This window comes from Ammodytes marinus (assembly GCF_949987685.1).
Source record: "Ammodytes marinus genome assembly, chromosome: 10".
Lineage (NCBI taxonomy): Eukaryota > Metazoa > Chordata > Actinopteri > Uranoscopiformes > Ammodytidae > Ammodytes > Ammodytes marinus.
The window spans coordinates 17,660,459-17,678,010 of record NC_137214.1 but is presented as its reverse complement, the minus strand read 5'-3'; the positions used below and the strand labels follow the sequence as shown (position 1 = coordinate 17,678,010).

General features: G+C 38.8%; 1 protein-coding gene across 2 annotated transcripts in view; it reads left to right on the top strand.

The window, feature by feature from the left end:
- The window catches only part of gfra4b (GDNF family receptor alpha 4b), a 37,699-nt gene extending 20,938 nt beyond the window's left edge, over positions 1-16,761 (top strand). Inside the window, exons 2-8 of one of the 2 annotated variants that reach the window (XM_080035136.1) lie at positions 6,094-6,369; positions 6,570-6,650; positions 7,914-8,259; positions 9,028-9,137; positions 10,343-10,477; positions 12,078-12,208; positions 13,431-16,761. In XM_080035136.1, coding sequence (XP_079891262.1) covers positions 6,094-6,369; positions 6,570-6,650; positions 7,914-8,259; positions 9,028-9,137; positions 10,343-10,477; positions 12,078-12,208; positions 13,431-13,574 — 1,223 coding nt within the window. In that variant the 3' untranslated portion in view covers positions 13,575-16,761. Of the gene's footprint in view, positions 1-6,093; positions 6,370-6,569; positions 6,651-7,913; positions 8,260-9,027; positions 9,138-10,342; positions 10,478-12,077; positions 12,245-13,430 lie in introns of both variants that reach the window. The other variant, XM_080035135.1, reaches the window with a different exon arrangement.
- The last annotated feature ends 791 nt before the right edge of the window (positions 16,762-17,552 follow it).

Genomic DNA, 17,552 nt, shown 5'->3' with positions numbered 1-17,552 from the left:
AATCAAGGCGAAAGAAGTACCTTAACTGGGTGACCTTTACAGCCCAATAAGTCTGTGGAAACCTCCAACAGTAACATCTTTCGACCAAACACAATTTAACCTTGTGCATCATGTTAGCATGAGGATGAATTACAAAGTCCTCACATCCTGTACACATTGTTGTGGCCTTCTGTCCACACCTAGCCGACACTCATCAAGCCTCAAATGTGTTTCAAAAATCCAAATGGATCCATCTAAAAAAAAAGTTACACTTTTTATTAAGGGTACACGAATCATTGTAAAATCATGTCCGAATCCATGCATGGAAATGTATATTGACTTCTTCATGGTTAAATCTGCAGTTAAAGTAAGGTAAAAAAAACTGACCTGTCACACCAATAGAATTTTTTTAAATATTTTAAAAGTTCCTTGTAGCACCCATGGTTTGTTATTGTGGACCAGGTTAATCATGACTTACACTAAGCATAGACACTAAGCATTCAACAAAATACATGTGTATTGGTGTGACGGCTCTATCTTTTTGGATTGTCATTTTATCAGCCGACTTACCCATGAAAAAAAATTGCCCCACACTTTAGTAAGGAGAAGGAAAACAGAGGTTTTGGAAATTATATACAAGTCTGTTGAAATGGGGGCTGTTTGCCAGTAGTATTAGGAAGCAACTAGCCCTCTCTTGAATTACTAATTTTAAATTTTAAAGAGACCAATAACACAATAAAAGTGTTGACAATCTGTGTTCATTCTAATTCTGTGAGATGACTTTGCCATCATTACATAGTGATTGATGTCTGAGTAAGGGTTGAAATAATTAGTTGTGAGACGGAAAATGAATATGCAGCGATATAGATAATTGATTAATCTCTTAATCCTTAGTGAAACTCAAATCTCTGAGCAGAACAACTGGAAAGTATATGTTTCATAAAATATGTAGATAATGTTAAACAATGACTTTGATGGTTTTAAAACACAGTGAAACAGTCCGTTAGTTTACCAAAAGAGAAATAAAAAAGATTTGGCTGTTCTCAGTCGTGTTGCGGAGTACTGTGCTGTACTACATACCTTACAGTAGCTTGCTGGTAGTTCAACAAAATGTATATGTGCACAGTCATCAAGTTAAATTGTGTTCTTTTGTCATTTATAACTTCTGAAACTACAAGGGCCATAAAAGTAAAGGAATGGACTTAATTTTAAAATGTTCTCTGTAATTGAACCCCCATTGATGAGCCCTTTCCTCTGATTATTTTATCCTGACCGCTGTGAACGCATCAGGTAACATATGGAGACCAGCTTCATCTTGCAAGCTTCACAATAGTTTTGCTCCTGTATATCAGTCTGGACTTTCTCCGAAATCCGTTGGGAGGAGCATAGCCCCATCCGTTTGTGGAAGGCAGCCCTGATTGGTTCCTTTAATCGTGACGTCAACAAGGTTCAATGAATATGCTCGTGAGATATGGCTTGCGAGGCTAGATTGATGACTAGATGAACCAATCAGAAGCTGCTGCCTTCCACTAAAAGGGCCTGAACGTTAGATCCGATTGCAGGCCGTGATTGGCCTGGTAATTTTTTGACATTCCCATGCAGATTGGAGAAAGTCCAGACTGATAAACCGGACAGAGACCATCGTGAAGTTAGCGAGATCAAGCTGGTCTCACTGGACAAGGCATCAGGGAGGCATGCGCAGGCAATGCATTTCTCGGGCAGCCACTGGTAGTGATGTGCATGCGTTTGTCAGTGCACTCACTCAGCCAAGGCAGTCATCTCAGTGTGAGGAAAAGTCACTATGCCAGTGGCCATACTAAAGAGAATACGTTAGATGGATACATTATTTATCCGCGTGGGGGAAATTAAGAGAAGTTACTCTGACAAGCCGAAAGTAAAAACAAACCCTTTACTCTACTGCATCAAACCCAAAATCTAACAACACATATTAAAGTAAGTGAAATTAAGATAGACTTTGCTTGCCCATTTGGCGAAGTCTAAATAAGTTATCTTGTAGTGTACATGACACCACATGTACATTGCCAATTTGATAATTAATCTTAAAAATTTTATAAAGAAGTTTGAACACATTTTTACAAGTAGCTGAAAATGAAACTATATGCCTCCCTATGGTAGCTTTGCTGTTTTTGAAATTCTTACTGTGTGAAGTAATTGGTAGTTTGCAAAGCTATGCTTTAAAAAAAGCTTTTTAAAATACCTGTCAGGTTGTTTTGATGTTTCAGTGTGGACATACGTCTCTACAAAACAATCCGCAAGTATTTTTTTAACATATTCTCACATTACAAGGAAAGATGTGTGCAGATACTGTAAGTGTCATCTTTCCACTTATCTAAACCTCTAGAGATGGTCTTTACGGTTGCCACTTGACCTTAAAGTTACAACTTTGTCTCACTTTGTCTGCATGTCTTCTTGTGTTTCACTCAGTTGGGAGTGAGAATTGTTTATGGTCAGCGTTGAGATCATGTTACCTGCTATCCCCAACAAAATAACTGCGACAGTATCCAACAACTGTTGCAGGAAATAAATTGTCCGCCACTAATTATGCATTGCCAGTGGAGTGAACATGTTCAAACACAGGCTTGATCCTGTAGACTTTGTAATGGCTCAATAGGAACACATTTCCGCCTGCTAGTGATATGAGACTCAGGTGGTTCAGAAATCCTTTCAAAGCACCTGAGGTGTGTCTATCTTTTCAAATAGACACAGCTGAAGGAGTGAGTTGATGACGTTCTTTCTCCCTAACCTTTCTTCCACCAATTTAAATCATTTTTATTTATTTATTTATCTTTTTTTCAATTACACAATATATCAAATGAAAATGTGAACACAATGTCAAAGGGGTTGGCTTGCTAATAGTGATGAACCTACAGAAACTTAATTTTTTTGCAAAAAAACGGACTGTATCGTTGTCAAGCAGGCAGCCATCAGTGGGGAATTAAAGCCGCTAGCTTTAATCCAACTATCAAGATCATTTACAAATGCTAAGAGCACTGGAACAATAGTAATAGTCATTAAGTGCACTATACATTAGCATTTAGCCCCACAGCGTCAGCCTCACTTCTTTGTAGGTGTATAGGACTGAGAGGATCATTCCAGCTGACTTCATTAAGTTTCATTTTCCATTTTATCTCTCCTGAAGTGGACCATTAAGGGTGCGCAAGGGTAACTGATCAGACAATCTGTCCGTGATTTATGTGGCAGGGAAACTGAAGACTTAACTGAGCCTCAGAACACATTGATTACTGACATGGTTAATTGGCTAACCCCACCGGTACATTGAGACAGGCTTATTGGAAATGTCAAATCAAGCGGCTCATTTGCATTCATGATGTATGGTGTCTATTCCAGCTTCTGCCCAGGCAGCACAAACTGACACACATAGGAGAAAAGGCTTGGGATCTTGAATTTGCAACTGACCATCTGGCCTTCCAATATGTTGGCGTTGGTTGGACCTTAGTATATCTGATGGCCTCCACATGTCTGTATTGGATGCACTTAGCTGACATGTGCTGAATAGAGGATGAGAGATTGGATAGCTACTGATGTGAGGGAGAGGCTTAATTCACCTGTGGGCTTTGAGTAAAGATCAATCTTTGAACGCAGTGATTGAACAGCTTTGAGGAAATGGAAAGTATATTGGTTCATAACTTCCTTCTATCCTTTTCACTGTGTGGGTGCGTGAATGCATGCATGCATGCGTGTGTGTGTGTGTGTGTGTGTGTGTGTGTGTGTGTGTGTGTGTGTGTGTGTCTGCGTTTTGGGGACAAACACAGGGGCTAAGACCAATCTCCCTAAGAAAAACCTAAATTGTGTTGAATTGATGAATGCAGCATAAGATTGATTTTTTTAAATTCAAGCAGATAGGTAAGAGGCAGGCAGAGGTGGTATGAATTTATAGGGTTTGAATAATGGGATCCTCTTGTCTTATGGCAGGTCATGCTTAGTAATATGTTTTTAGATTAACTTGAGAACACACATAATAAGGATACAATAATTTTAAAGGGGCACTGTGTAAAGTATTTTATTAGCTAAAATCAATATCCTCATTCATAAATATGTCCTCATTGGTGTAAAATCACCTCTGCCAATAATCTGAATTATCCTCCTGAGCGGAGAATTACAAATATTAATATTACATTTTGTACATTGAGCAGGCAGGTCTTATGGAGGCATCCATGTTTTTGGAATGTCATCAGGTGCATTGTTTAGAATTTCTTGTCCTTGAAGGCCACTGTAGCTTTTGTTATTATTAAAAAGGGGTGGGATTACCCAGGGAGCGATGCATTCTAGAACCTTCTAGAACTTTTCATATTACACAGTGCCCCTTTAAAAACATACATTTGCAACAACGTTAGCAGAAACAGCTACAAAGTGTCAGAAAACAATTAACACACATATAATATTAGAGAGCATGGCTACAAACCAAACATTTTATTTCAAAACTCAGAACCGATTGTACATTTTCAGTAACAGTATGATAAAATAAAACTTCAGAGAATGCAGCAGAACAAGACTGAAATTAAGAGTGTCAGCACTTTTAAAACTGCTACCTTCTCAGCAATTAACTCCGCCACGGTTCTATATATAATGAGAAAAAAAGAAAAAGAAAACTCAAATGAAAATGTTTGACAGCTAACTGTCTACATTGTTTACACCTGTCAACAACTTGATGCCAATAATTATGTTTTTCTCTTGCTGCATGTTACTCTTTGGGCTGTAAAGTTCTGCTTCCCAGCTGGTTGTAACAAAGTCTGTTTTTGAAGTCAAAATCCTTATCATTGCAAATTATACCGTTACCCAGAGATTATGTTTATGTTACTTTTTACTAAATTGCAACATATAAAAAATGTAAACTAGCTTGCTAGAAACAAATTCACCCCCCTCAGTGTTGTCATGGAGATATGACCTAAACATACAGACTGGAATGTTTTTTTGTACCAGGCCTTAAATAGGTTTAATAATGCTGTGAAAACGGCATATTTAACATGGGAGTCAATATGAAATTGCTCCGTTTTGGAACCTGCCCTAAGTGGCCACTCGGTGAACTGACATTTTTGTCACTTCCGCATTGGATGCTGGTAGAAGTCTCTGTGGTTAGGGCTTGGTGCTGACACAGACGTGGTTACGGTTAGGGGAATATCACTGTCTGGTTCAATACAGAAAAAGTTCTGTAATGGCTGGGATCACAAGATTCAACGTGCTTATCAACATTTAACTGAACTTAGCCCCTATATTCACAGTAGTGCTCCAAGTGCTCTCGGTGCCTATTTCTAACCAAAGTGGGACTCACGATGCAGTGTTACAGTCCTGGGGTTTTTAAGTCCAACAACCATCCCGGCGACCTCCCTGCGCTTAAATTCGGTTGAATTCTGCCCCTCAAGCCCTTTTTACACAGTAAAAGGTACACTGGTAAAGGTAGTTATTGTGAAATTATTATCAACTTTATTGAGGTTTTGTGCAATAGTCAGGGGATCATAAACGACTTTGTGTTGAGTTATATTAGTAGTTACTTGAGGTTGTTTATGTCTGGAAACTTGACCAAAGCGATGCCAGACAAGACCAGCATTGGCATAGAGCTAGACTGTTTACAGGGCTAGGAACACAACATGCTGCCATACAAAATATGCAGTAAATCTTTCTCGAATGTTCCTGAATACCAACACACACACGTACACACACACACACACGTACACACACACACACACAATATCTTACATTCCGTCTGGAAGTTTCATTAAAGTTAAGATGCATGGTGCAGTTTTGTAGTTACAGAGCCATGAAATACATCAATTAAATCCATTGAAATTGCATTGGTTGGTATGAGAGGAGTGCTCTAATGATTAAATACTTTCAACAGAATCTCAACTCCCACAATAACATGAGCCTGTCAGTTGATTTAGCCTAATTCCCATTTTACTCTCATACCCCGCCCCCCACCCATCAAAATGTTCTTTCCTTTCTTATTCCTGACATTTGTGTCAGACTTTGCAGCTTGCTTCTCTTTTATTCGTAAACCCCTGTCTCATCTTGCAACAACTCAAGTGCCATCTCAAAATCCCCTTATCTTTCTCTTTCTCTTTCTCTCGCTCACAGCTCTGTTGGAGGTTATACTGGCTGGCAGAGACTGCTTGGTGGCTGGAGACTCATGCTCGAGTGATGAGACCTGTAGTCCACGTCTGAGGACCCTGCGTCAGTGTGTGGCCGGCAATGGCAGCGTCAAGCTGGGCCCCGGTGCCAGGAGCCAGTGTGCCAACGCAGTGTCGGCCCTATTGTCAAGCCCCTTACACGGCTGCCAGTGTAAACGGGGCATGAAGAAGGAGAAGAACTGCCTGAGCATCTACTGGAGCCTTCACCAGTCCATCATACATGGTCAGTGCTCACTGGATAACAGGGCTGTCTATACTGCTGCAAAGCTTGAAAGTTCTAAAAAGTTTACAAATCATAACCAAGGCTTATCTCAGTTGAGGAAAGGATAACATGATAATAACTTATGTTTCATATTAAATTGTGATGTTCAAAAGATTCAAACCAATGTTTCTACCCGTGTCTTATGTCTATTACTCTTTTAGGACTCAACCTGGTGGAGAGTTATCCCTATGAGACAGTGCAAAAGGATTACGACTATGTCCGCTTGGCCTCTATAACAGCTGGCAAGTTCACTCACCTTCATTAAATTTCACCTTATTTAATACAATTTTAACCTTTAAAGATGTTTTGGTCCCTCACCAGTACCTGAGTGAACTGAATTATCCCTGGAAGCACGCCCAAGGCATATAAAGTTCCCCTCTGTTCCTCAGACACAGTTAGACAAGCATTACCAAATTATATATCTATTTTCAAGTTGTTGATGGAAACCTTATTTATTTGCCATACTTAGTTGAAAACACATATTACACTATTGTCAATACATAGGCATTGTTTCTTATAGCCTTAGGCTTATCTAACTATGCAATCCCATAGATTTTGATTAAAACAAACCCAACAGTATATGTCGTAGATATAAAAATGAGAAACCCTGTATTAAATGACAAAACAAATATGCAGTAGGCCTATGCCTTTTTACATGCTCACCACGTTAACAATGTATCAAAACTTACAATAAAGCAAGTAAAACAACATTGAGGTTAAAATAAAGGCAACAAAAACACAAGGTTTTAATTTTACATTTGTAATGGTTGTATAAGAAAACATATAGCAAAAATTTAAAAAGTGACTTGTATTGGAAAGTTTCAACACAGATTCAAAGGCTCCTATCAACCAGAACACCTATTTCCGCACTGCCGAAAAGTGATGACTCATCCCTGAAGAAACAGTTCAAAGAGGTCAGCTGGACTGCTCATTGTCCAGGCAATACGCAAACGAAAGGTTCATTCAGAAGTTGCCTGGGTTCACTTTCACACCAAACATGACCATTCATAAATCCCGGCTTAATCTATTCACAGATACAATAAATGATAGGGCAGGACTACTTTTATAGTAATTTTTGCGGCCAAGCACATAACATTTTCAGGACTCTTGTCTTCAGCTCGAAATCCAAATTGGTGGTACCATGGCCCTTCGCTGACTACGAACAAGCAGTCTGTGGCACACCGTAGGTTTGAAAGGCATGGAGCTGGTTCTTGAACTAACTGTAAACTTATGCAAAGAAACCCAGTAGGTTTTAGGACATTTTTATTTCAAGTAATTGTTCAGACTCAATTTAAAAAGGGTTCTATTTTTTATGTACAGAAAAATCCACCTTGTTGCTGAATTCCAAGCAAACTATCTAAACCTTTAAGAACACTTTAACAAGATGAGATCACAACACATTGAATGAATGAACCGAGGTCACCTACAGTATGCACACAGTTATTCACATAAATAGTAGATGTCTTTTTCCTTACACTTGTCTTTAAACTCACTTCAATTCACAGACTCTGATGTTGGCATGACAACTGTGAACCGCTGCCTGGATGCAGCCAAGGCATGCAATGTGGACGACCTGTGCCAGAAGCTGCGCACGGAATATGTCTCGGCTTGTATCAAACCCACTGCCAAGTCGGGCCTGTGCAACCGGCCCAAATGCAATAAGGCTCTGCGCAGGTTCTTCGACCGTGTCCCCGCCGACTACACACATGAACTGCTCTTCTGCCCCTGCACGGACACAGCGTGCGCAGAGCGTCGGAGGCAGACCATTGTTCCCAGTTGCTCTTATGAAAGCGCAGAGAAACCCAGCTGCATTACACAGATGAGGATCTGCAATGCTGACTATGTGTGCAGGTTAGAACGCATGCAGCAAAATGGATGCATCTAATAAGCCTCTTTTCTTGTCTCTTTATATAACAGATATTAAAGTATTTTTTTATATTTTAGCCAGGGTCTCATATGGATACAATAACATATTGCTCTAATATGAAGATAATCCCTAGTTCTGCTTGTTAATGGTCCACCTGCTTTCTCAGTATATACCAAATCAGCAAAGCCAATGTTGTATCATTCCAAATGTATTCAAGTATTCCTTGGATAGAGATTTTAGACCTACTCACCATACATGTTTGGACCCGTGCTGGTTATTATTATGGCTCTTTGAAAGCAAATAAACAGCAATTTAATCAACACAATGGCCCACTGTTTTACCCTAAAGCTTTCTTCCGCCATGGGTTAGAACACCCTAGAGAGCCTGTTGGAATAACACATTAAATATTTAGCACAGATAAAGAGCCAGATGGATCAGAGTTATCGCTCATTGCTATCTCTGGTCATGCCCATTACTTTTCACAGCCCCATTACACTCAGAGGGCTTTGCTAATGATCCTAGGTCTGGGGGATGAAATATATTACTCTTTCTATCACTTTCACATTACAGTCCAATGCTTTTAGTCTTCACCACAGCCAGCAATATTTCTTTATGTCAGAGGGGCAAACTCTTAATTAAGTGAGCAAGGGATTGTAGATAAAATGTATAAGAAAGAACCAGTTAACTTTTTGCATGAAACAAATCCTGGGATTTCTCATATTCTTACTCACCAGTACAAATGTTTTTTGTAGGTCTCGTTTGGCCCAGTTTCAGTACGATTGCGAACCATCCGAATCGTCTGCCAATGGCTGCCAGCAAGGGAACCATGGAGCCTGTCTCCTTGCCTACACAGGGCTCCTAGGTAGGTACACACCTGAGAGGTCACACACACACAGAAAATACATGGAGGAGAGGGAATAGTGCAATGAAATTAACAGATGGAGGGGTAAAGAGACAACATACAAAATAAGGAATAAGCCAAATGCTGTGTTAGAATGAGTGAAAGTTATAGAGGTTATATTAATAAATAGAAAACAGGTTCAAAGTGAACGGGAGAATGCAATGTTACCCTTAATTCTAAACCAAAAGATAAAAGTTCAAGATGGTTAAAGAAACAAAAACAAAACAAAAAAATATCTAATTTCACAATGTTTCCTTTGTTTTACAACATACCGTAAAAGAGAATAACTGCCACTTTTCCCCCCCACACACTGGAGAGAGGACCTAATGCATTTCAAGAACCCCAAATGGTGCCCCTCAGCACAAACACACACTTGGCATTTTCATGCCTGTCTTATATTTATTAAAGCACTTGAGATCCTACCTTGGCTACACTGAAGAAAAGAAAACATACAAAATAAACTCAATGCCAGAGACTTCCGTGACCTAATACGGAGAAAATTAAGAGTATGTATCTCTCGAATATATCAGACAAGTTTGTGCTTGGTCATTCTAACCATGTTATATACCATGTTATATTATATAGGCCTAATATATACAGCCCCAGAAAAAATCAAGAGACCGGTCTGGATTTTTCTTCAATCTTCATCTCTACATTATTTATTGAAAATGTTCTAAATGAAAATATTTGTATTGTGAATTTGGTAGAAATGTTGTCAGTAGTTTATATTATAAAACCAAAATGTTAATTTCCTCAAACATATGCCTAAGAGACACTGAATATTTGGAGTGGTCTCCAAGAGCTGCATATATATAAACTGTATATACCGTATATATACCGTAAATATATATATATATATATATATCATATATATACCGTATGTATGCCGTATATATACCGTATATATATATATATATATATATATATATATATATATATATATATATATATATATATATATATATATATATGTGTGTGTGTGTGTGCAATATAACTTGCTAATATAATATAAATATATTATTAGCACAGTGTTTCAGGTCAGCATAGAGGAAAAAATGCAGCGTCCATTAATATTTCAGATAATAACGCGCTATGAATGCAGTGTAACAACCCGGTGGAGAATGAATATTTAATAGTGATTGAGTCCTGGTGTGTTCTCTCTGCAGGAAGTACCATCACTCCCAACTATGTGGACAACTCTACGTCCAGCGTGGCTCCGTGGTGCTCCTGCTCTGCCAGCGGGAGCCGCAGAGAAGACTGCCATAGCTTCCTGGGGTACTTCACCCAAAACATTTGTCTCCGTGAGTGCCTGTCTCTCTACCCACAATGTACTGGAATGTGCTGACTTAGTTTTTAGGGCAGGGGTTGTGTTTGTACAAAGGTACTGGATGGATCTTCTTTTATACAATGATGTCTGCTTCAGGTCATGAGTCAGTCACTGGAAAAAAAAAGTATAAAACTAGGACAAGTTTGGCAAGCCAGGGCTTTGGGGTTTCAGGGCAAAGAGAGACAAAAAATAAAACTTGATCACTGCAGAGCTGGAACACATACTGTTCCACACACACCTCATGTGTTTGTTTAGATTTCTATGATTTCTTAAATCCACAGTGTATCCACAGTTGATACAGCCATAGTAGAGTACAAACAGTGTTCACTATTTTGAGTCATTTGCACTGTTGACCTGCAACAGGGGACATTCGAACAGACTTGACATGGAAAGCAAAGTAAATAACTTATGCCAAGTGGCAGAACATGGCGGCTGGGAGTGTGTGAGACAGATGTTCCCCGGCATCTATTTAAATCCAGGGCTTTTTGAAGAATTAACAGTATAGATTCTTTCTCTCTGTTAGTGTCTATCTTGTTTTCCTTTTCTTCATTTACCTGCTCACTTCATCTTCTCTAGTTATTAATCAGCCTCTTCATGATGTTTTCTTGGTAATATTGCCTGGCTGTTCAGACAGCCACTTCTGGGTTTATTATGAGAAAGCTGGCCATGTCATTTTTTTTTACATCTTTTTATAAATTAAATCTTCTTCAAACACCTGATGTGTTTTTTTGTACACACTCATTTCTCCTTACCCTTACAATGCATGGGCATTTGGGAAAACATTAATTTGTCTTTACTAGTATTTAGTATGCTGTTACTTATGTCACACACTGACTACATATTGGCATATTAGCCTGGATGACAGTGTCACATGTGTTTAAGAAGGTGAGCTGAGCAATTTCGGAGCAGTAGAAATAGCAGTAGTAAATAAATGATATTACATGAATAATGGAAGCAATAACATAGAGCAAAGGTTGAGCACATAAGATAATTTCTTAATGGGGTGCCACACCGGCATTTTGGGCTTTCTATTGACTTGTGTTCTGCTGTGTTTGCAAATTGTCACACAAACAAATTGTTTTCATTCCTCTCATGACCTTTGCTCTGGAGTGAGAATAACATGATTGGCCTAACGATTGACCTCTGCGAGTATCGTATCTGTACATTGAACTTAAACACACAATAAGTGTCTTTCCTCTGTGTAAGCGGCAAGGCAAATCTTTATGCAGTCTTTCCTCCGGCCCCCCATGCCCTAGAAAAGATACAGAGAGGGGTCTCACGGTTGTGTGGCCAGTGCAAATGGTCTGAGTTAATGAGGTCGATGTGGAGAGGCAGGTGCAGTTTGGATACTTGACGAGAATACTGAGCATTTTCTGTTTTCTTTTTTTTTTTTTACGCCTCTGCTGACCAAATCCAAACTAGCTCTGGCCCAGCAAAAAGCTCTCGTGCAAAATGTACTAGTCAGAACCGGAGGCTTCCTATTCAATAAGACATAAGTGGAGCTTGATGAAGGCATATCGAGGCAACGTTGTGTAAGTCTGATTTGTTTATTACTCTTATGCCTCACGTTTCAGGAAATGCTCTCGAGACGTTTGGAAGTGCAACAGACCAGCAGCCGACTCTCAGCCAGTCCAGTGCACCCAGCCAGGGCTATGGCAGCAGGGAAAGCAGGAGCACCATTTCTCCACAAGAAACCATAGAAACTGTGAGGAACATTCTGGATACAATAATACCAACACAGGTGTGCAGTCGTATTGGCTCATTCAGAGTTCAGCAGATTCACACAGTTGTACTGTACATCCTCTATTGAACCATCTCTGACAGTAGGAGCAATCAGCTAGTAGAAGCTATCAAACATGTAAGCCACTTTGTGTGGAATTTTAACATGACAACTATATTTTTTTTAATGGCATTTACTGGACATGTTTTTTCTGAAAGGATAAGATAATCCCAGTAAAAATGTATGTAGTATTTTGTTACTGGATGAATCTATGTGGGGAGTTGTAGTACATGAACTTTTGTCATGTTAAAGTTCCACAAGAGTAGCTTTCATTTTTCAACTTTTCCCTCCGAGTCACTGCAATCATGCTGCTTCTGATTGTTTAAGACTAACTATGATATGCAGCATTTGGAACAACCACAGTAATAAAGTAATGCTGAGATAAGACTACACTACCCACTGTATATCAGCCAGTGACTGTAACAGACTGACCCTATTTTCGGGCTTTGGGGGTTCAATAAATGACTATCGAACCAGGACACCACTCAAAATTGTAATGTTGTTTGCCTTCCAAATTACTTACACCTGTGGGTACAACATTACCCTATGCTCAGACACCCCCTTCATTTGGACTGTTGAGAAAAAAAAGACTAAGCCCACCTAACTATCAAGTGACGAAAAATGGTCTAAGGTTTAAATTTCTTCTTCCAAAAAACTTAATTACATACATAAATATTCATTATAGCAGTGTATTTGGCCCATGCATGGCACTTCAAATATCATCTATGCGCATCTTGCAAGCTGTGAAAAACAGAAAGCAATGTGGTCCAGTGTGCAGTTAGCAATGTTTCTCACCATAGAGATGACAATGATTTATCATTGTATAAATCTAAGCCAACACAGTGACCATCTCAAAGACAAAAATATTGTGTAGTCTGGGGGTCTTGTTACTGTTCACTGCATCCTTCATATTGCATACACCTTAACCCTAACCTAGCCTACTTGCCTTTACCACATCCTTGTTTTTCAAATCCTGACCATCATTTCTAAAGTGAATCTTGAGACCGATTATCACTGGCCTGCTTTTACATGATGAGTACTGATGACCAGCTGAAACTCAACAGGTTGTTTGTATAACACTAAAGCAACATAAGCTCATCAGCTATCCAAAAAAAGCCATTTACGTATCTGTCTGTCTCCTCCTTAGGCCCTGGGGAATGAATTGCTAGTGGACCCGTCCACCCTGCCATCCAACAGCCTCCCAAACTCTGCATCATCTCCCGGCCTAATGCTTCAAGCTGCCTTCAGCCTTCTGTTGCTGCTCCAGTATCTGCTCATCAATAGACACTAAAGACGACGGGACATGTGCAGAGAACCCTCCACTAGTACCAAGCAGATGGGAGGATCAGTGCAGTTCAGAGGAAAATGGACCATGTGGCATTACTCCTCCCTCTAAATATGTACAGCGATTCAGTTTCTTTTCTATTTTTGTGTCAACGTGGTCCGGTCCGAACTGCCAGTGTTATCTCTTACAGTGCGTGAGACCACTGCAGACAGAAGCCAGTCTGTACATTCATCCATTGTCGTTCATTGCGATCAAGTCAAGCCAAAATGAAGTCCGAGTATACCGCTTTTGGGGACTAACCTAGCTATCAGCTATCAAACTGTATCCATCTCAAGGGTTATTATAAAAAAATATATATACAGCAGATATGTTTGAATCGAATACATGAAATATGTCAGTACATGTGAAGGATTGTATTATCAACAGAAGCGCTTATTTGAAGATGTTGTATGGGAAAATGGTCGGAGTACACCAGTGAATACATTTGTGTCCTGCTCTGTACTAGACACAGTTGATTGAAAAGCAGCATACCCTCGCATGGGGCTTTATGGGGCTTTATTACCACTTTCCTCCAGTGGCTGAAAGAGGACAATTATTCGGATCCATACTGGAATAGCGAAGGGACAGAGAGACAATAAAGCTAGGTTTTGCTCCAACATCTCGGACAGAGGCCGGATTCCTAGATGGATCAAGAAGATACGTGGCAAACCAGAGTACTGATAATGACATGACTATATAGTCTTCTCCATGAAGCCCTTTGTTAAACTCTCTCGCACCACTTCATTTGTTATTGCTAAAGCTGTTCATAGAAAAAAAAACTTACACAAGAACTTGTCTTTCTCAGCAAAGACAAAGTTCTTGGACCGAAAAAGCAGTTACTCTCAATCTGTAGCTGCTGTAGTATGTGTTTGTGAGCGTAATACCCTTTTTATTTCTCATTGTATATATGTGAACAATGTTGTACGGGGCTCTGAGTCTTTGTGCCAGAGGGGGAAGCTAATGGTTTGACATATGGAGTGTCGCCAGCACCAGTACGGACTGGAGCCTGTTTGAGATTAGACAGTTATGAATGATTCAGTGTTTTCTTTTCTGGCAAATGAACCAGTGAATTCTGAGCATGACCAGAGGTGCTCTAAATAAAAGTTCTCAGATCATTATGTTTACACATTAGCATCATTCAACCTTTTTTTTATGATAAATGCTTTGCTCTGTGCTCTTGAAGTGAACAAGCTCAGTTCAGTATGTGGGGAAGACAGAAGCATCTGTGAATACATGTTGAGCCAAAACTAAAACTCTCTTGACTTTTATGAGTAAACTGGAACGATTTTTTTAAGGCGAGGCATGTTTATTTAAAAAGCGCATCTCAGCAAGGCAATTCAAAGTGGAGCCAAGAGAATAGATAGATAGAGCCAAAATCAAGAATAGAAATTGAAGTGTTGTGTAAGTAATTAATAATTATTTGATTTAGAGAAAAATGAATTGAGAATGGCTATCCAGAAATTATGCCTCACTAGCTACTTCACTTGGAAACAAACTGTACTTATATTTTGCTTTTCTGGACCTCAAATACATACCTATAAGTCCAATAGAAACACCTTTTAACCCATTATGGCCTCTCAGCATATTAATTAAGTGCCATATGTCTAGACTAACAATCCTGAAATCAATTTGCCACAAGTAGCATGATGCTGTTTGTTTTAGACTGGTCTCAAAACATAACAGGCCCAATGGAGTAGTTACCTCAGGCAAGAAATTAACCAGAATCCAATGTAATTTAAAAAAACGTTAATAGATGGAAAAAACTGTTATACTTGGGCAGAAAAGTTATGACTTTAAATGGCTGCTTTCTGCTGACAATCACTAATAACTTTCCACTGATTCACTGTTTACATTTTACCGTTAATGTTTATGAGACGGTACTCACAACAGTCCCCAAAATGTGACAGAGGATGATGTAATCTCCTTTTCAGCGTTGTTAAAGGATTATGACTGTGTCAGATGGGAAGAGGAAAAAAACACTACAAGTGAATTAACGGAAAAACTAATATAAAAAATAAATACATACATTTTAAAATGTACATGCATTACATCGATTCAAAAAGGACAATGAAAGTGGGAAAAGGGTTTTTGCTTGTTACTGCATCCACTTTGCCCGTTTTAATTAAATATACAGCAGTACTTTTATGAGATGTCCTCTCCATTTGTTGCGAAAGTCAATATTCTGAAGTATTGCCGTTTAAATAAAGTATGTTTATAGTAACTTGTAATTGTGGAGGAGATATAATGAGCCATAAGTACGCCTTGTTTATGGAAGAGGAAAAAAAGTTATCATGGTGTTACAACACCATTCTCAATATTTGATGTCAAATAGGCTACTACAAAAACTGCAGGTTTGATTGCCCTCATTGTGAAGGTGGTGTGGAGGTCAATCCGGTGAAGATATAATGTTGTCGATTATCATGAGTCTGTTTGTGCTCTTCTGCAGGGGTAGGATCAGTGTACAGCAATCTAGCTGCTCTGTGAGACTGTATAAGGGTATGATACTAAATGCTAAGGACAACATGTTAACATGCACAATGACAGTGTCAACATTCTCATGTTTAGCAGTTATCATATTTACCATGTTTACCCTCCTATTAAGCATTTACTGATTAACATTAAATATAAAGTGCAGCTAAAGCTGATTGTTTCCAATCATATATATAAGTATAAGTAAACCAATTACAATTGGAGGACGACATTTTATCAACATTTTAGGTGTCACCGGTTATTTGAATTCATCCTAAGGGGAACATGAATGCCTGTATCAAATTTGGGCTGCCATCAAAACTGTGGACAGATGAACATAACCAGCCATATAGAGCCACACTGCTAACTTGGCTACAAATAATTAAAAGCAACTGAATGGCCTAAAACCCAGCTTCAAATGTTGGCCGTAATGTATGACAGCTTTTTTATCAAACTGTATACGCCTGATATGCTTAGTGGTTATTTTCAGTGTTTGACCCATGTTCCTTTTTGGTGATGTACAGCAGATGGTCTGTTTTTGGCATATGTTGTCATGATGTAAGTGTTTTCCTTGACACATTAAAAATCATTGTTCAGTCATTAAACTGATATACTTGCAGTTTGGGCTCACACAACTCCCTATTTGGTCTCCCGTTTTATTTTTTATAGAATAAATAAATATCTGTAACTATGATTACCTTAAATAATATATATATCATTTAGTCGATGAAGCACAGAATAGTAAAATATCCCATACTATAAAGAGAGAAAATGTAACATGTATTAAAATACAGAAAAGTAGGAAATCCTCAAAATTCATTTGTTTTTGCTTGCTCTAACATTTATGGGTATAGGTAATTGATTGTCAAAAGTGTTGTGAATTGACTTATTGACTAATTGCTTCAGCTGTGAATTATAGCCTAACAGGGTTTGTTACTAAATGACTAATTGACATCGAATTTTAAGTTCCTGATTTTAAAATTACTGTACAATCAAATTTCATAATGACACAAATATTATTTGACCAAAATGTATGAACGGGAATGCAAATATTATACAGCACTTTTCAATTAAAGCAGAGAAATAAACAATGGAGTCAAGTGCTATATAGAGTTATAGCCATCAAGTTCTGCTCAGGGAGAGCAACAAGCCAGGTGAATTGTACTTGTCTGAGGCTCAGAGTTATAATTCCAGAGGTGAGTCCTTACTATGCAACACTATACCTGCATTGTGGGGATATTACTCCATGGGCATGACATTGAAATCAGCTGGTACAGTGATATCCAAAAGACAGCACTACGGGGAGGAACTCTTCTAATTATACCACACGTTTAGCTGCAAAATCTATTGCTGTGAGGAATCTGAAAATCATTGCAGATGATTCTTGCTCGAAATATGATCTGCCCTGATTTATAACAGACTCATCACTCCATGAGTGATGCATTTTCATTTTCAGTGTGCAGCGTTCTGGAAAAA